Below are 21,569 nucleotides of genomic sequence, written 5' to 3'. Positions count from 1 at the left end.
CCATTACTAACAATTCCTTCCCTCCTGCACGATAGGGTATTTTTTTATGGGTGAAAATGAAATGGTAACCTCGACGAGACACCAGTGAAGGGTGACAGGTGAGGATGAAGGCAGGTCAGTTGGCCCATAGTGACCAATTTAACAAGAATTAACCACTATGGCTTCCAGAGGAAACCGCGTGGAAGTCGACCTGATGGCGCGTATTGTAATAAGGTTGTTAAATCTTATTACTAACAATCCCTTTCCCCCTGCACGATAGGGTATGAAATATCTAAAATACTAGCTTAGCTCCTGTCTTTGTCCACGTGGGCTACATATTTTCACTAACCAGAATAAAAGGTAGCCTATGTCTTTTCCATCCGATATAATACGTGTATACCAATTTTCATAGTGATTAGTGAAGAAGCCATTAAAACGTCAAGGGGTAACATACAAACAAACAACATTCATAATAAAGATTTTTAGGACCAAAAATAGCGAAGCACGCCCATTTTTTATATGATAACTGATATCTACCTATGGGGTAGACACCCCATATGTACCTATTACGTAAAAAAAATGTTTAGAATCTGTTAAAAATCATTAACATTTTTATCACCATCAGATGCAGATGCGTTTAACGGAGCCAGCGCGAGTTTTGAAGAAAAAGTTAAAAAAAAATACTTCAGCTGTTTCGCGTACGTGATCAGATAACAACATGTGACACATGTGGCGACATCTCTGGGCTATATATGGCGGAATACCCGCAATCGCTGTATTAAAAAAAAAACAACTTCACGTGTCTGCGTTGAAAAATTGCTTGCATTAATAATGTAGCTATGAATTCTACAGTGTGCGTTTTGACTTATATAACAAAAAATATTTGACTTGTAAGCGACTTCCAAGGAGTGAGAATTTTCAATTTGTCTATATTTTTTTATTCACTTAAAACAAAGGTGGTTCTATGTTTAACTGTATTTGATTTTAGAATTATTTTGTTTAATCCGTATTAAACATTTCATTAGTATGTTTGTGTGACTGCCAACACTTGAAGACTAACCACCATTATTACTACCAGATGTTCCACAACCTTCCATAGTAGCCATCAATCTCCGACTACCATTTTGTTTACGCATTTTGTGACAATTCAATCAAATATTATAATATATATATATATATATATATATATATATATATATATATATATATATATATATATATATATATATATGTATATATATATATATGTGTGTGTGTATTAGTAATATAGTGGTCCCGGTATAGAATAGGTTACCCCTTTGCTGTCCACTGCTGAACATAGGTCAGGCTTATGTTCAGCAGTGGACAGTTAATAGATGATACGATGATGATGATGATGATTTAAATTCCAAAAATAAACAGCACTGTTTTTTTTTGTAACTAATATAAAACACCAAATCTATTAAACATGTATAAGGTACATTGTAATAACTCTCTAATAACGAGGTCACCTACAAGAATATACTTAAAATCATATTTCCTATAACTATATTAATATCCGGCGATAATCGATTCCTGGCTTCACTCGATTATACTGTGTTTACCATAATGACCGTAAAATCGATTACCTATAAAAGTTATCGATCACAAAACCTCGATGAAAACGCCGCGCTAGCATATACTAACTATAACTCGTACGTGGCTTTATTTACTTGAAATAAAATAAAAATTAACTAGTGTAATAACATGATATTGTCTATGGGACCGGCCATAGTGCACGATAGGGTTTTTTTTTTCTTTATGAGTGAAAATGGCATGGTACCCCGCCTGCGCTATCGGTATACACTAGCGGGGTACCAGTGAGTGGTGATAGGTGAGGATGAAAAGGCAGGTCAGTTAGCCCATTGTGACAAATTCATTCAATAAAGTGGTCACGATAGTTTCCAGGGGTACCGCGTGGAGGTCGACCTGATAGGGTATATTGATAGCAATGGGGACTAAACTCCCCATTACTAACAATTCCTTCCCTCCTGCACGATAGGGTATTTTTTTATGGGTGAAAATGAAATGGTAACCTCGACGAGACACCAGTGAAGGGTGACAGGTGAGGATGAAGGCAGGTCAGTTGGCCCATAGTGACCAATTTAACAAGAATTAACCACTATGGCTTCCAGAGGAAACCGCGTGGAAGTCGACCTGATGGCGCGTATTGTAATAAGGTTGTTAAATCTTATTACTAACAATCCCTTTCCCCCTGCACGATAGGGTATGAAATATCTAAAATACTAGCTTAGCTCCTGTCTTTGTCCACGTGGGCTACATATTTTCACTAACCAGAATAAAAGGTAGCCTATGTCTTTTCCATCCGATATAATACGTGTATACCAATTTTCATAGTGATTAGTGAAGAAGCCATTAAAACGTCAAGGGGTAACATACAAACAAACAACATTCATAATAAAGATTTTTAGGACCAAAAATAGCGAAGCACGCCCATTTTTTATATGATAACTGATATCTACCTATGGGGTAGACACCCCATATGTACCTATTACGTAAAAAAAATGTTTAGAATCTGTTAAAAATCATTAACATTTTTATCACCATCAGATGCAGATGCGTTTAACGGAGCCAGCGCGAGTTTTGAAGAAAAAGTTAAAAAAAAATACTTCAGCTGTTTCGCGTACGTGATCAGATAACAACATGTGACACATGTGGCGACATCTCTGGGCTATATATGGCGGAATACCCGCAATCGCTGTATTAAAAAAAAAAAAACAACTTCACGTGTCTGCGTTGAAAAATTGCTTGCATTAATAATGTAGCTATGAATTCTACAGTGTGCGTTTTGACTTATATAACAAAAAATATTTGACTTGTAAGCGACTTCCAAGGAGTGAGAATTTTCAATTTGTCTATATTTTTTTATTCACTTAAAACAAAGGTGGTTCTATGTTTAACTGTATTTGATTTTAGAATTATTTTGTTTAATCCGTATTAAACATTTCATTAGTATGTTTGTGTGACTGCCAACACTTGAAGACTAACCACCATTATTACTACCAGATGTTCCACAACCTTCCATAGTAGCCATCAATCTCCGACTACCATTTTGTTTACGCATTTTGTGACAATTCAATAAAATATTATAATATATATATATATATATATATATATATATATATATATGTATATATGTGTGAATTATAACATAAAGTATACATATATAGCACATAGCTAACTAACTAAGCTAACACAGTGACACCCATACTAATTTAGAAAGCAAAAATACAAAAAGTATTTATAACTCACTGATTATGGGGGGAAAGGAGTTGTTAGCAATGGAGTTTGACAGCCCCATTGCTAGCAATATACCCTATTAGGTCGACCTCCACGTGGTTCCCCCTGGAAACCATCGTGAACAATTCTTGTTGAATTCGTCACGATGGGCTAACTAACCTGCTTCATCCTCACCTATCATCCTTCACTGGTGCTCCGCCGGTATATACTGATAGCGCGGGTGAGGTTACGAGCACGAGTTGGGATACCATTCCATTATCACCCATAAAATATTGGTTAGACAACCGTTCACATTTATTATATTAATAGGATAATTATAATGGCAGATAATATGTCGGACTACCTGATGGAAAAAGTCTACGGGATGAACAGCTCCATAGGTGTCACAGAATACACAGTGACACCCATACCCACTTTATGTGTTACCATTTTGCATAAAGAAGAAAGCAAAAATACAAAAAGTATTTATAACTCACTGATTATCAGCAGAGGAGCATCACATAATAGCCTCCATTTCCATGGATTCCTGCTAGGAGACGTCTGTTGCGATTCCAAATCACGTCGCTGTAAGAAAAACAAACGTTTTTTTAATACTAAAACACAATTGAAATCTTTATCCTTATTAAAATAAATATGACAGTTTGTATATTCTTTAGACTTTAGCGGATCACAATATTATATATAGAAAAGTAAAAACAAAGTAAGTACAAGTGAAAATCAGCGTAAAGTTCGAAAGAACATGGTGTATAACTGAATGACACTATTTTAGTACTTTCTTTTTCCTTTTTGGTTATTGTTAAATATTTTTCTTTTTGTAATTAAGTGTAAAATTAATAAATAAATCTTTCTTTTTTTTCCCTGTATTTTAAATAATCAATACTTATAAAATCGTTTATCCTGATTGACAGTCAACGCATAGCCAAAGCTGCTAAGTCTAGAAAACTGAAATTTGAAAGCATTCACTAAGTAAGAATTTCTGAAATAAAAAGCACAATTTCACGCGTACAAAGCCGCGGGCAACATCTATTATTATATATATAATCGATACAATAAACTTTCATCAATATCTCACAACATAAATAATTATTTATAAACTATTAGAAAACAAATAGTCGAGAAGAAAAACCTTTATACAGCTCCAACCACTAAAAAAGTCTTAACAAAAGTTGTATAACTTTTTCAATCAGTTAGGGCAATTTCGTGGATAAAAAAGACCTTTCAAAGAAGGTCAACGGTCTGTAATGGTCTTTCAGTTGAGATTAGAAAGGTCGCCCTTGACGCGAACACGAAGGTCGCTGTACCAAGGTCACGCCGACCTTCTTCGGGAGGGTTTGATCGATAAATGAGAGCATAGATTGGCGACTAAAAGTCGCAATGTATAATAATACTAATAGTACTAATAACTTTGTGTGTGTGTGTGTGTGTGTGTGTGTCTCTGCATGTGCGTGCATGCGAGTGTGCGTGTGCGCCTGTGCGTGCGAGTGTGTGTGTATGCGCGTGCGTGGGTGTGTGTGTGCGCAAACGCGCGCGCGCGTTTGTTTGTGTGTGTGTAAATAAATACCTAAATAAAATTTTGTATTTAAGATTTGTATAATAATTTAAAAATTCGAAATGCGATGAATTTATTTATTATAGGAATAAATCGACATTTTTAAAATTGGTGACTCATGATTAAGGGTTTCTAATAGTCCCGAATATAGATTTATTATTTTATGTCCCACAACTAGTCAAGCATTCTCTATAGCAATAAAAACAAAATACATTATTTATAATTAATATTAACAGTATTTATTGTTTTTTTTAAGATGCTATAAAGTATAAATAAATAAATAAAATGTTTTAAAAAGTTGCTAGTGTGGCGAGCACTCTAATGATTTATACATGTTACCCCTAGCTTGAGGTGAGGATTAGGAACCCGGGAATAGTATTTCCATTTAGGTCCTTAATTAACATTTAACTACAATGCTTCTACGAATAATTACACTTCCACTCACCTACGTACAAATCTGATGGTAGATACTATGTGTAAATTTGTGAGATTTAATTTTAGGACTAGAACAAAATCTTATGCTATAAAATATATTATATGCTTCTGTGGCTTTAATGAATGAATTAATGAATAAATTATTATATTCATTTGCAACAAACGTGGTATGTATAAACATGTTAAAATAGGTATAAATCCACATATTTTGCAATAATTAGGCGCGGACAATTTGAAATACACAAATATTGATAGAATTAAGTTTTAAAACAATTCTTATAAACTAAAATATACCAAATACAATTTCAGGTCAATTAATATACTTCATTACATTTGATATTATAAGAACATATAAATATATATTAGTAGGTCTATTTAGTATCAATAATATCATTATAATATTTATGCATATTTTACTTTTAATTTAATAAATTCATTAATTGATTAAAAAAGCAGTGGTCAACGAGCTACTTTTGTGATTGAGCTCTAAAGTATTTATTTGGTAATTCTTTGAAGGTGTAAGGAATTTTATTGGTAATTTTAATAGACGGTAAATAATAATTCTTTTAATATAGAGAAGTTTTAAGATTTGGTATAACTAATTTAGTGGGATCTCTACTCCCAAATTTAGTGTTCCACATGCATCAGTATACAAAGGTTCCTGTATGTTAAGTTTATCAAATTTTAATAGACGGTAAATAGCAATTCTTTTAATATAGAGAAGTTTTATATTTTGGTATAACTAATTTTGTGGGATCTCTACTCCCAAATTTAGTGTTCCACATGCATCAGTATACAAAGGTTTCAGTCGTTTAAACGTGATTTAGTTAGTGATTATTTATATTAGTTACATATAAACATGGAAACGTTTTTAAAAATTTTTTGTACATTTATAAAATTAGCAGAATTTCTACTGAAATTTAGACACTTATTTTCTCAATCCCACAATATTTACTTATTGGAATATAAATTCATTAAATTATAAACATTTAAGTATATCTAATTGATATAAATAATACATACATGTATGTAGGTAGATTATTTTGTACGTGTATGTACCTAGTACTTAGGTATATAGTCAAGCTCGACCCTTGTATTTTGTTATTATGAACACTACCTTTAGACTGAATATTTAAAGAGTCGACGGATAGACTAAATTAATTATGTACTAACCACATAAAACATCTACGAATAGGTACAAAATTCACATTTCATATTTCAGAGTAGCTAGTGTTATAAATTATGTTTTTTAAACACAGTTGAACAATAGCTACGCGTGATTGGATAGCAGGAATCTGAGGAAAGAATGCTAAATTGAACCTCTGATCTTTTCCAATTCATCTTTTATACCAGAGGGAGACTTTGTACAAAAGTCGTTTGCTTGACCACCTCTGTTCCATTCGTGTGTCAACCGTGAAGCAGTTGTTTGCATGGCTGCGTTTCGGTTTGAAGGGTGGGATATGGCAGTGAATTTACAGGGTATAGAGGAATAACACCTGAGTCTTCAGGAATGGCAACGCATGGGGGGTATCATGGGTGAAACAGTATACTCTGTTATGTCCACGGTACTGCTCATGTCTATAGGCGACAGTAACCACTTTCCATCAGGTGGGCCGTCAGCTTGTTTGCCATTCTAAGTTGCATAAAATTATGTTAATAATTATTAATGCTTGTTACTAGCTTATATTTTGGAGTGCATATAAAGCTGTAGTTCAAAAACACATCGGAGAACTTTACTTTTGGGAATGGTAACCCCGCCTGCGCTAACGGGATACGCTGGCGGAGCACCAGTGAAGGGTGATAGATGAGAATGAAAACAGGCCAGTTAGCCCATCATGATGAATTCATCAGGAATTAACCATGATAGTTTCCAGGGGGAACCGCGAGGAGGTCGACTTGATTGGGTATATTGCTAGCAATGGGATTCTGTCTCCATCACTAACAATCCCTTTCCCCCCCATCACGATGGGTTAACCGACCTGTTTTCATCGTCACCTATCATCCTTCACTGGTGCCCCGCCAGTGTAAACCGATAACGCGGGCAGGGTTACAAATCCATTATCACCTATTAAAAAAAATACCATACTATAATATGATACAAGTACATATGTAAATAGCATTACAGGTATTTACCAAATTGTGGGTCTCTGCCGAATCCATTTTCTACATTGACCGTTTGTATATATACACTAATACACACACACGTGTTTCTAAATATGTCACTATATTACAACTAAATATAGTTGAAACATATGTTTAGTATGATTCAGATAGTTGATAATGTTATCAGTTCTGCAAAAAGACGCCAAGTTCACTGTAAGTCAACAATAATTAATTATCGCTTTAATATACAGAATTTATGATATATTTTTTTAAAATATTCTTTATTGCATGTTAATTACATGTAACATAATGCATTTATAAATGTTGTGAGCAAGGGTGGACTTATCTCTGACAGAGATTTCTTCCAGTCAACTCAGTACAGTAAGAAAGCATATCGTTAGCGTTTTTTTATAGAGAAATAAAGCTAAAATATAATTCTTTATATTTTATGTATTTATTTATTTACCAAAGTAACAAATGGATTGTTATTAAAATAAATGCTACAAAACCCGTTGGGTAGGGAGGAAAGGGATTGTTAGTAATGTAGACTGAGAATCCCATTGCTAGCAATATACCCAACCAGGTCGACCTCCTCGCGTTTCTCCCTGAAAACTATCATAGTTAATTCCTGATGAATTCATCATGATGGGCTAACTGGCCTGTTTTCATTCTCATCTATCACCCTTCACTGGTGCTCCGCCAGCGTATCCCGTTAGCGCAGGCGGGGTTACCATACCATTTTCACCCATCAAAAAAAAACCCGTTGGATAGATATTAATTTGAAATTTTATCGAACTACATATATTGCCTACACTTATTTCATACCAAAATAAAAACATACACAAATTTAATAACGACCTTTATTAATATAAAAATCTTAAATTTTATTATTATCTTTTTTAACACTTTAGCGATTTCTTTCAAATAACTATTGAGTACAAAAAAATATGAGTTACATTTTTTCGCGCCTATATATATATATATATATATATATATATATATATATATATATAGCTTTTTATTACAAAATCTCGCAGTTTTTATTTACTCCATAATATTATTGAGCGTACGGTGTGTCTATGAAACGGATTAATAATGTATTGTATTGTATTGTAAAATCTTTATTGTACATAACTCAGATTAAACACTGGTAAATGATTTAATATACAATGGCGGACATACCCCATAAAGGGATCTCTTACAGTCAACCTTAATGTACCTATGATCTATGCCAATTAAGAACTTGGCCGTAAACACTACAGTCACACATGAGGTCGCATAATTTAGTTTGATAAGATATCACTATCAACTTTGTTTCCGATAATCATCATGACTAAAACATTAGTTAGCTGTTAGCACATATGTGCTATAATTATTAAGTATATACTATGTGTATATGTACCTATGACACAATAATAATTAAGGATTTTAAATGTTAATCACACCTTATGTATAGCAACACATATATATATATATATATATATATATATATATATATATATATATATATATATATATATATATATATATATATATATATATATATATATATATATATACCGTTTTTTTATTATATTATTTATTCTTTGACTTTGTATTTATACCTCATAACTCTGTCAGTACTTAACCGATTTGGAAAAATTCTTTTTTATCTAAAATTATACATTAAAATTGGTTCCATAAAAATTATTATTGTATATAATAAAGTATAAATAATTCAATATATTTGATTTACTTTGTTTATATAACTTCATAGTAGCAATAGAAACCCGCCCCATCATTTCACTTATAGGAAACATTTGTGCAAACAATTCTTTAAGAAATTATAAATAAGAATGAAACCTATACCAAAAATACTATAGTTTAATAGAAATAAAAAGAGACAGAGAGGTAGAGAGAGCGTGAATATTTAAAGATTATTAATACGTCCGTCTATTGTATTATTCCATTAACAATGTAGCTATCAGACATGGATATCATTTGCAGGGACAGTAATAAGTACGAATGTAAATATAAACTCAGATATTAATTATAATGTCTCCATTATTCAATGAAAACGTTAATTATTTCGACAATATCTCATTATAGATACCAAATGGCACAGTTTGACTGCTCGACCTGTCAATCAGCTGTTTCCGGTTGAGCTGTTGTGATGTCACTATGTGTTTGTTTGTATATACATCGTATTTGTACCTTAAATAGGAAACTGTTATAGTAAACAATATTTTATTTCTTCCATTTAACCGGTTATCCTCCTTCTGTAAGATTTTTAGAAAAACTCTTCATTGTAATGCCCATTTACGTTACAAATAAATAGCAAATCCCGTTTACCCTTTAAAAAATATTATTTCTATTAAATTGCATATTGCATTATAAAAAGTATAAATCGAAATTAAAAAAATTAATCAACAAAGTGCGACATCTATATATTTACATTCATATCTGTGATGTTGTCTAAAATCGTGACGTGCATGGAGAGTTTTAGATTTTATCAACGTGCGTGTAAGGAGCTTAAATTACGTAGATAGTTTTTGTCAGTAATTGTCAAATTAACTGACTCATTTTTTTTAATGTTCTATGTATTTACGCGCTTAATGTATCTTGACATATCTATATTTATGAATAAAATTAGTTTTTGCGCATTTAAAAAGGTGCAGAATTTATAAGACAAAATAAATATAGAAGTTATAAAGGAATCACTCATAACTATTTATCACGCAAAATTGTATGAAAATTTTGAAGGGTGGGATACGACATGAATTTAGTTACGGAGTTATCTAGGTACGGAGGAATAACACCTGAGTCCTCAGGATTGGCAACGAATGGGGGGTATCATGGGCGAAACAGTATACTCTGTTATGTCCATAGTACAGCTCATGTCTATAGGCGACGGTTACCACTTTCCATCAGATGGGCCGGCAGCTTGTTTACCATACTAAGTTGAATAAAAAAAAAAGTTACCTCGCTGTTACCACGGCGTACCGACACCATTCTTTTCAACCCTTCAATGCTGACACGCATTGCAGAATTTCGCTGCACCATTGCACTTTTTTTACACTATTTTTTTTTATTTAGTGCTACCTAATTAAAAAATTAATTTTCACTATTTCTTTTTTATCTAATTCACTTAATAACACAATGTTTGTGTACTTTATTATATCACGTTAATAATTAAAAAAACACGTTTGTCTCAGCACAGTGTCACATATTTAATGGAACAAATAAATGGGATAATTGTTTTATATGAGGGCTATAATGAGTAATTTTGAGGAAAAACCCGTAGGTATTATTTCTCTTATAACTGGACGTACGTCAACGTTTTTAACCTAATTTACAATACGCTTTGTTACGCGTATAATTTCAAGAACTGAAAGTTTAGTCATATCAATATAAATTTTCTAATAACTTAATGATCATGAACTATATAAATGTACCTAATTAAGTTTAAGATAATTTAACTTTCAACTTTACTAAAAAAAAAAATTTTTTTACACAACTTAGAATAGCAAACAAGCTGACGGCCCACTTGATGGAAAGTGCTAAGCGTCGCCTATAGACGTGAGCAGTATCATGAATATAACAGAGTATACTGGTTCACCCATGATACCCCCCATTCGTTGCCATTCCTGAGGACTCAGTATGGATGAGAGCGGAAAAGCGACCGAGTGCGTGTGAGTGCATGCGTGCGTGCGCATGAGAACGTGTGTGTGTGTCAGTGTTTGTGTAAGTGTGTGTCAGTGTTTGTGTAAGTGTGTGTAAGAGTTAATTTCTCCTCCTGCGGCTTTGCCCGCGTGTATTAGTACATTAACAATCCTGTATGCTGAGTTAGGATATAAATTACTAGTGTACTAAATTTCATTCGTATCTATAAATTTACGTAAAAGAGGTTTGTTTGAATCGAAGCATTTGGCGTTCCATTGTTTCTGCCTACCCTAATGGGAGACAGGCGTGACAGATATGTATGTATGTAGAGTTTTTACTCTTAAACATGCAACCATCTATCTATGCATGCATTATTATGATAACAGACTTTTAAGATATTCATTATTAGCCCAGTATATATACCTAGATATCGTAACTAGAATATATAGATATTGCTTTATAGTACCCATCCCTATTGTATACAAGCTCTTTTAAATTGTAAATTTTTTTATAAATTGTATGAATAGGTATTTAGTGAAAGATCGAAATCAGTAACAGTAAAATGCAACAATTGATAAAAGAAATACATAACAAATTATGATAAGGCAATACATATAGTTACATTACATTATTGTCACGACAAAAACATGTTTATAATCTAATCTTATTATACAATTGTTTGATCATAACAAGGACTGCCTATGCCTATATTTAATTACAAGATTAGGGGGGAAAGGGAATGTTAGTAATGGGGATTACTAGCCCCATTGCTAGCAATATACCCTCTCAGGTCGACCTCCACGCGGTTCCTCCTGTAAATCATCGTGATTAATTCTTGTCAAATTCATCATGATGAGCAAACTGACCAGCTTTCATCGTCACCTATCATCCCTCAATGGTGCCCCGCCAGCGTATACCGATAGCGCAGGCGGGGTTACCATTCCCATTTTCACCCTTTAAAAAAAAAGTAAAGTATTATATTATCTGTGCTTTGACAAAGTGTTGCAACGTCGCAATTATGTGTCAACGTTCAAAAATATTTTCATAATTTTAAATACTTCTAATTGATTATATAAAAACTGCTCTGCCTCCAAACTAAAACGGTAATCATGCGATAATATACTTATTGAATTATCACTGAAAATTTGGATATTTGAAAATTTCAATGCGTAATATAAAGTATTTAAATTTAAATATTTTAATAGTAAATTTATATGCAACATATTCCGATAACCTATCCAAATAGGCAAAACTTTTTTTTTTTAATAATGATTATGAAAATTGACAGGTGATTACATTACAATCCTTCGTTATGAACGCTCAAAGAAATATAAATCATGCATTGACCAGTCTGCAGTGGCGTTGGCATGTAGGTACATTGCAAAACTTCATGTTTATAAATAAGTTTCTTGGAATCTAACATTAGCAGATACATTATCGGTCACCATTATGTTCTGTAAGTTAAAATCAATTAGAGATATATAATTACCACCGACACCTACAGCAGACAAATGGCGATAATATTTTAGCGCCAGTTAGTAAATAAATAAAAGGAAAGCTTATAAATAACTTTGACCCGCCATACTACGGTCAAAGGTAGAGGGCAGGACTATCGGTTGTATCTTGCATTGAAACGGTTTAACAGAGATCGAACCAATTCACAAATTTATGATTTAAATTAAAAAAAAAGAAGTTGTTGGAAATCTATGTAACCAGTTCTTTGAATTTGAAAATTTTACACTATAAAGTAATAGGTTATTAATAGTATTTAAATATATTATATTTTGGACAAAGGAATATTATATTTCGGATAAGGAATATTACAAGAAGTAGAATATTATACGAATATTTATTTATTAGATGGTTACATAGAATAATTTTCCAATTTCGTTAAGGCTGTTCAGTGTCAATTCTTAAATTAACGCAGTAAACTGCTTACTCTGTGATATTTATCTAAGGTGCTCTATGGTAAAAACAGTATTTTTTTCTAATTTCTCGAAGACCTGTACCTACTTCCTACAACTGCTTATTTTTATGTTATAATAAATCTAGACTAATGCTACGTCTAATGTAAAGAAACGTAAAGAAATTTAAAATTATGTATATAACTAATCATAGAAATAAAAGATCAGCAGAATTTTATCAGTTATTGATAAGAATTTAATTGCCTCATGCAAGGATAGTATTGAAACTTTATTTATGCCTGGAATTATCATATATAGTTTACTTTGTAAACACCTATCTACACGATTACTGATGCAGGGCTTAAGACAACTGATACACAATCATAATAATAACATAGTAATGAAGGACACTGTCACTGAGCAGTGGGATATAATTGTAATTATTGTCTATGGCCAATTCATGACACAATCATAGGCGGCGTGGTAAAGGTAGAAGTAATAATACACTAAATAATATACCTAACAGAAATGAATAATATTTTAAATTAAAATGCAACCATTTTGACATAGATCCCATATTTATCTTTGGAAAATATGTTAATAATTATGTCATAGGTATTCTTGTTATTTTCACACAGAGCCTTTGCAGAGTAGGCAAGGAGAACTTTTTTTTCTGTGTTCTGCTGTTGACCGCTGATGACCTTCACAGCTTCACCGAACGCGTATGTATCTATCCATATCTTTATACATCTTTTGCTTTATCCATTTTTATTGCTGCATGCTAATTTCGAGATTTGACTTTTTCTATTATGTTAATTTTGCATCAAAATATAATAATGTAAATAATTGTTCTATACTGAATAACTCTTATGTCTCAATTCGTAACTCAGCATATAGATTGGACAATCGAACCGCCACGCAGTGTAGTGGGCTTACTGTTTACGAAGACAAATAAAATAAAATTGTGTTCCACAAAAAAATCGACAAAACCAATTATTTTGTCTAAAAAGTAAACTACTTAACCGAGTTTGATAAAATTTCTATGGGACCAATCTGTAAATATATACTTACAGTTAAAAAATAATGCTCCAAAACGGGTCAAAACTGACGGAATTATGAGATAACAAACCTAACCTATGACGTACAAAATACAACCGAATTGAGAACCTCGTTTTTTTAAGTCGGTTGAAAAGAATATATAAACTATGTTTTGTATTCGGTAATAAATAAGACTGCAATTACAACCTATTAATAACTACAACATTAATAATATAAAATATAAACACCGCCATCTGTTGTTGAGTGGAAGTAGCGAGGTTGCTGTATCGTATAGTCTTTGTGATCACACTGTTTACATACTAATAAGTTTACGCGACAGTAATATACTTTTATTGATTTAATTGACAGTGATAGATCATCATAAAAATTAAAGTTTATTGCTCTATAAAGACCATAGACAACGTGAAGTTGCAACGATCTCTCTGTGTCTCACTTACAGAGCAATCAATTCAATTTTGGCGCCAATTATGATTCATTTATTTAAGTACTCTACTATAAAAATAACTAGAGAACGGATTTTCGTAGGTACCATAGATATTACAAAATATACAGTTACTCATAGTACGATATGCCATTTTTTTTTAATGGACGATAATGGAATGGTAACCTCGCCTGCGCTATCGATATATGCTGGCGGAACACTAGTGAGAGATGGTGAGGTGAACATATAATCGGGTCAGTTACTCCATTGTGATGAATATAACAAGAATTAACCACGACGGTTTCTAAGGTGACGATAGAAGCAAGAGAAGATTGACCTGATAGGGTATATCGCTAGCAATGGGCTTTTAAGACCCCATCACTAACAATCCCTTTCCCCCGCGCAGGTGGGATTACTATACCATTATCTATAAAAGAAACTACCTACTAGTTACAAAGTATAAAATTGCGGATGTGTAAACTAATCTAAATTTATAATGGGATACAAAATGTTGACCGGGAAAGGTTTCATGAATCGCCAATTTGACGTGTTTCCGTCAGATGACGCCAGTGGTGCGGACGCGGAAGATACTAACAATTCGTCCATTTGCGAATTACCCACGTATGTATGAGCTATTACTATCAAAGGGGCCAGTTGGCGGTTACAATGCGAGTGATTCCACGTGTCGTTTATCAATAAAATACAATCACCAGAGGGAGACTTTGTACAAAAATCGTTTGCTTAGGCACCTCTGTTCTCTGTCCCATTCGTGTTTCAACTGTAAAGAATTTGTGTTCGCATGGCTGTGTTTCAGTTTGAAGGGTGGAATATGGCGTAAATTTACTGGGTACAGAGGAATAACACTTGAGTCCTCAGAAATGGCAACGCATGGGGGGTATCATGGGTGAAACTGTATACTCTGTTATGTCTATGATACTGCGGATGTCTATAGGCGACGGTTACCACTTTCCATCAGGTGGGCCGTCAGCTTGTTTGCCATTCTAAGTTGTATAAAAAAAAGGCTATGTACAGCAGTGTACAGTTACCGGCAGATAAAATACAATTAACCCATTATCTCTACAGAAATAGAGATATGTGGTAGATGTCACTACTGAGAACATGTCTCTTTCATCTCCTTCCAAAATTTCTCGCTCAAATAAATAAACGTCTGAGTTAATTTTAGCACACAAATGTTTGTGAGAATTAACGATTAATTATAACCAATTCAGACAGTTTAATTATGTAGACAATTTTACTGGGTGTCAAATTTCGACATTTGCAATGAGCTGCACGTAATTAGGCGCATATGAGCACATCAGGTAATATTACAGATCTTTTTTTTAACAGACTTTAACGATAGGGTAATCAAGTTTCATTAAAATTATATATTCTATATTATTTTATTATATATCGCCACGTAGGTCCCGGCATAGAATGGATCACCCTTTCCTTTCCCGTGGTGGTCGTAAGAGACGACTAAGGGAGCTTGTAGTGAAAGGATGGGCAGCAGCGTCCCTCTTAAAACAAGCCTAACTGCGGTTGCCAACCCACATGCTAAACGTGGCAATACCTGATACGATAATAATAAAGTTTTATTTTAGTATTTTTTATTTCAGCCGTTAACTGTCCACTGCTCAACATAAGCCTTCCCCATAAGGGGAGTTTTGCCAGTTGTTGCTACGTTTGGCAAGCGGATTGGTAGCCGCAGTTAGGCTTTGGTAATGTTTTAAGAGGGACGCTGCTACCCATCCCTCGACCATAAGAAAATTTTGACCTACAATTTTGTATCTAGTGAAGTACTCGTATCTTAATTATCACTAAGTCTGAGGGAAGAAGGATTGTTAGTAATGGGGACGTTAATCCCCATTGCAAGCAATATATCCTTTCAAGTCGACCTCCATGCGGGCTGGAAACCGTTGTGATTATTAATTGAAAATTGGTCACTATGGACCAACTGACCTGCCTTCATCCTCACCTATCATCCCTCACTGGTGCCCCGCCAGCGTATACCGATAGCGCAGGCGGGGTTACCATTCCATTATCATCCATTAGAAAAATTATCACCAAGTATGAATGAAATTTCACACTCTTTTTGAAATTGATAATTAAGTATTGTATTGGTCACATATTAATTTTGTAACGGTCCACGCCGCCATTTTTTTTTTTGTGAAGTAAAAATACTAGTTGTTGCGAAGCAAAATCTATAAGTAAACTTATAAATACAATTCTACGTTCCAAATTCAAATATTTTCAATGAGTGTCTAGAAACATCTCGTCCTTCACCCGTGTGTGTATGTGTATGCGTGTTAACAATTGAAGTTGATTTTTTGCAAAGCAAAATCTATTTTATAATTTTATATCAGTTCAAGTACATATAATAGTAAAACGCCAAATCGGAGTCGTTATTGGTACGTAAAATTATAAATGTACAAATACTCTTTGGTATCAATTTCCATCAGCAGTATGTCCAAACTCACACGACATAAATATATGACATAAAAACATACGACGAAACGACGATATAACCTCCAAGAAAAAAGCATATTTCTTTTTAAAAGGCAGCACGCCTACAATGCCACTGATGTTGCGGGTGCTCATGGGCGGCGGTAGTCACTTACCATCAGGTGAGCCGCATGTTCACTTGCTCCCTATGTTTAAAAAAAATCTCTTGGTTTTGGAGTCGATTGAAAATAAATGTGACAACCCTTGCGACGAATATGGCATGATAAGAGATTTCTATAGGTAATAAACCATTATTTCTCTGTTTGCCCAATGGTTGACTGGTAGAGAACACCGTCTAATGTTAAGTCTGCCAAATGTATATAGAATTTTACTCTGCATTAAAGTTTAAATAAATAAATAAATAAAATAAACCACAGTATAAAAACTCGTTACACTATAATAATATAATTCCGATATCACCCTGTATAAATATTTCAATACAGAAAATAATATTGATACAAAGACAGAAGGTCGATTAACATAACAATAGCATAACTGTTTGTTTAATGAATCGTATTTCTTTGGCAGACTTTTTTCGTAAAACTGTGTTAATAGTGAGTACAGGAAATAACATTTGATAACTGTCACACCCAAACCACCGAAATATTTGAATGAAATTTGAATCCAATATTAGATAATTATTTATATAAGGTACATCACGCGAGCGGAGCCACGTAACAGCTATTAGTTATTATGTAAAAGTTTTATCAAGATGTTTTTTATAGACTCGCGCTTAAGCGGTTTAATGGACTTAAATAATATTTGTTACTCACATGGCTTATATTTTTAATTACTGTAGGATATTTTTTTAAAATGGCACGAGTTATAAGTAAATTAAGAAAAATGTCTTTTTACATCTGTTTACATTGCACACGCACACGCACACATACACACATACATACGGTAACCACTTACCATCAGGTGGGCCGTATGCTTGTTTGTCACCTCAGTGGTATAAAAAACACACACACACACACACACGCACACGCACACGCACACGCACGCGCACGCGCACGCACACGCTCACGCACACGCACACGCACCCGCACCCGCACACGCACCCGCACCCGCACCCGCACCCGCACCCGCACCCGCACCCGCACCCGCACCCGCACCCGCACCCGCACCCGCACACGCACACGCACACGCACACGCACACGCACCCGCACCCGCACCCGCACCCGCACCCGCACCCGCACCCGCACCCGCACCCGCACCCGCACACGCACACGCACCCGCACCCGCACCCGCACCCGCACCCGCACCCGCACACGCACACGCACACGCACACGCACACGCACACGCACACGCACACGCACACGCACACGCACACGCACACGCACACGCACACGCACACACACACACACACACACACACACTCACATACACACGCACGCACGCAAGCACGCACGCAAGCACGCACGCACGCTCGCACGCACTGGTCTCTCTTTTCGATAACAAATATATGTAATATATGTATAAATGTAATAAGTATTAGAAATAAGAACCTTATAGAACCATTATACCTTATAGAGCTTTAATTTTTTTTTGTTTTGTTATTTATTATTATTTATTTCATTTCGAATGTATTTTACCTTTCATACTTAAATGATAAAATTGTATAAGAACTGGACCATAAATGGCAATGGCAATTTATTTTATTTATTTATATGTAAATTGTGAATGATTCGCCACATACATACTAATGATAGCGGAATTAAACAAAATATTCCTAATCAAATAACTTTTTTTTTATACAACTTTAATAGTAAACAAGCTGACGGCCCACCTGATGGAAAGTGGTAACCGTCGCCTATAGACATGAGCAGTACCACGGACATAACAGAGTATACTGATTTGCCCATGATACCCCCCATGCGTTGCCATTCCTGAGGACTCAGGTGTTATTCCTCCGTACCCTGTAAATTCACGCCACATCCCACCCTTCAAACCGAAACACAGCCATGCAAACACAAGTGCTTTACGGTTGAAACACGAATAAGACAGAGGTACCCAAGCAAACGATATTTGTACAAAGGCTCCCTCTGGTGAAACTATTTTTGAATAATATTTTTATGAATTTACCTACACATAAATATTGTATACAAGGTTTTGAGATGTATATTCAAAGCTCTGCAATTGTATACTTTCCATATAATGATGGAGTAATAAAACAATGAGACATCACACCTTTTTATTACCAAAATATCGTAAGAAGGGAATAAGGAAATAAAACCATCATACACTAGAGCAAGAGAAGGACACCTTATTGACTATAAAAATACGAAGAGGTACTTAATCTATTCAAAAGTACGACTTAAAAATGACGTAAGAATGAGGTCACTTTAACGTCGGTAGCGTTACCAAGCTGTCCGGGTTTATTTTATTTATTTATAAAATATAGAATAAAAAAATAAAAAGATGTAAATTATTAATAAAATTATATGCTCACGACTATAATTTGTAATGGTGCAGGCAAGAACATTTTTTTAATGGATGATAATGGAATGGTAAGCCCGCTAGCGCTAACTGTATACGCTGACGGGGTGATAGGTGAGAATTAATACCGACCTGCATTTACCAAACAATTGGAATTCAGCACGATAAATTCCAGGAGCGACCACGTGGAGGTCGACCTGATATAGTATATTGATAGCAGTGGCGCAATTAGATTCCATTACTAACAATCCCTTCCCCCCCCCCCCCCCTACCCAGTCAAGAACATTTGTCACATGTTGTTTAATAGGTGATAATGGAATGGTAACACCGCCTGCGCTATCGGTATACACTACCAGTGAGGGATGATAGGTGATGATGAAAGCAGGTCAGTTAGCCTATTATGACGAATTTCACTAGAATTAACCACGATGGTTTCCAGGGGGAATCTCGTGGAGGTTGACCTGATAGGGTGTATGCTGACAATGGGTCAGTTAGACCCCATTAGTAACAATCCCTTACCCCCCCCCTTTGTCGCCTGTTGCGGTATGGTAAATGTAACTCAACATGCTAAGCCGTCTCTTACTACATAGGAGGGCTACACTGAAAATTTTTAGAACTGGCTACTTGAAAGCAATATAATAAAAAAATTGTTAAAATTTTGAAAATGGAACTCTTTACGAATAATACTGAGTATATAATTTATTCGTTTGTCATTTGTTTTACAGTTTGGCGGCAAATTGAAAATAGTCTGTGTAACGTTATCATGAACTTAACACGAGAAAATTTTCGTGCGATGATTTTTTATGACTTTCGACGTCATCTAAGTCAACAAGAAAGTTATGATAGACTACGATTGACCTATCACGATGAAGCCCCGTCTCGTGCCACTGTTTACAACTGGTTTAATGAGATTAAACGTGGTCGCACTAATCTCACCGATGATGTGCGTGAGAGACGGCCTTAAATTTTGTCTTTTTTAATAAAATTTTCGGGGTCCGTAATAAGTCTGTGTAGTATAATATTGGACCATATATAATGCTAAAGGAGATGTCTTTTAGAAACAGATGGTTTACCATGAAATGAAATTCCGAATTTTCGGACACAATTTCCTGTTTTGGTACGTACCGAAATCGACCCAGTAAATGGAGCTTAACATTTCGTTCATCATAAATCCTATCCTAATAGTCCAGAGGAACGGTATTTTAACATTTTTAATAATTTTAAACGATATGTATTATGTAATTTTAACATCAAATCTCTGTTTCATTTGTCCCCGAAATTTCGGAAAATGTTTCATGGTAAGCCCTCAGAACACTGCTACTTGACGTTTTTATCTATTGACGACAACTGTAGTCTACCATTTACTTTCTTATCGACTCGACCTTGCCTAAAAGTACAGTCATAACGACCATTAGCCCGGGTAAAGTAATTTAAACTCGCCTATTAACCATTTAAACTTCGCTCCAGTATTGATAAATTTATGGCTTTACAATACGTAAATAACAATACGTGTAATATGTATATATGTTATATACTAACACTAATACATTGTCTATGAATATAACCTTACAAATATTACAAGTATGAAAGTCAGTTTGTTTGTTTATATGTTTATAGCGCCCTAACGGCTTAGTCAGGAGGGGAAGGGATTGTTAGTAATGGAGACTGAGAATCCCGTTGCTAGCAATATATCCAACCAGATCGATCTCCTCGCGGTTCCCCCTGGAAACTATCATGATTAATTCCCGATTATTTAATCATGATGGGCTAACTGGCCCATCATGATTAAATAATCGGGAATTAATCTTCATCTATCACCGTTCACTGGTGCCCCGCCAGCGTATCCCGTTAGCGCAGACGGGGTTACTATTCCATTTTCATCAAATAAAAAAAAAACGGTTTAGTCAATTAGTATGAAATTTGCTATACACGTACTACCAGTATATGGGATTGAAAGGACATAGGATACTTTTTTTATCCCGGTCAGAAAAAGTCTCGGGTAAAAGCTAGTATTATATATGTATACCGTGTGTTCCCGGCGTAGAACAGGCCACCCCTTCCTTTCCCGTGGGTGTCGGAAGAGCCAACTAAAGGAGAGCGAAGGATGGGCAACAGTGTACCTTTTAAAACATCTTTAAAAATCTAACTGCGCTTGCCAATCCGCCTGCCAAGCGTGGCAACTACTGGCAAAACTCCCAGCTAACGGTTGAATGATAATAAGGAGTACATACATGTGAAATGCTTGTTCGAGCATAAG

At 34.6% G+C, this 21,569-nt stretch overlaps 1 protein-coding gene across 4 annotated transcripts in view; it reads right to left on the bottom strand.

Annotated features, from left to right (window-relative positions):
- Positions 1–21,569, bottom strand: part of LOC113521819 (putative phosphatidate phosphatase) — a 38,500-nt gene that overhangs the window by 16,567 nt on the left and 364 nt on the right. For 2 of the 4 annotated variants that reach the window (XM_052899857.1, XM_052899860.1), the window contains exon 2: positions 3,735–3,822. In XM_052899857.1, coding sequence (XP_052755817.1) covers positions 3,735–3,822 — 88 coding nt within the window. Of the gene's footprint in view, positions 1–3,734; positions 3,823–7,375; positions 7,486–10,306; positions 10,552–21,569 lie in introns of those variants that run through there. The other 2 variants (XM_052899858.1, XM_052899859.1) reach the window with 2 other exon arrangements.

This window comes from Galleria mellonella, unplaced genomic scaffold, assembly GCF_026898425.1.
Source record: "Galleria mellonella isolate WM207_F2 unplaced genomic scaffold, CSIRO_AGI_GalMel_v1 utg63, whole genome shotgun sequence".
NCBI classification, from domain to species: domain Eukaryota; kingdom Metazoa; phylum Arthropoda; class Insecta; order Lepidoptera; family Pyralidae; genus Galleria; species Galleria mellonella.
Note: the sequence above shows the minus strand (reverse complement) of the source record. Positions and strands in the feature narration are given on the sequence as shown.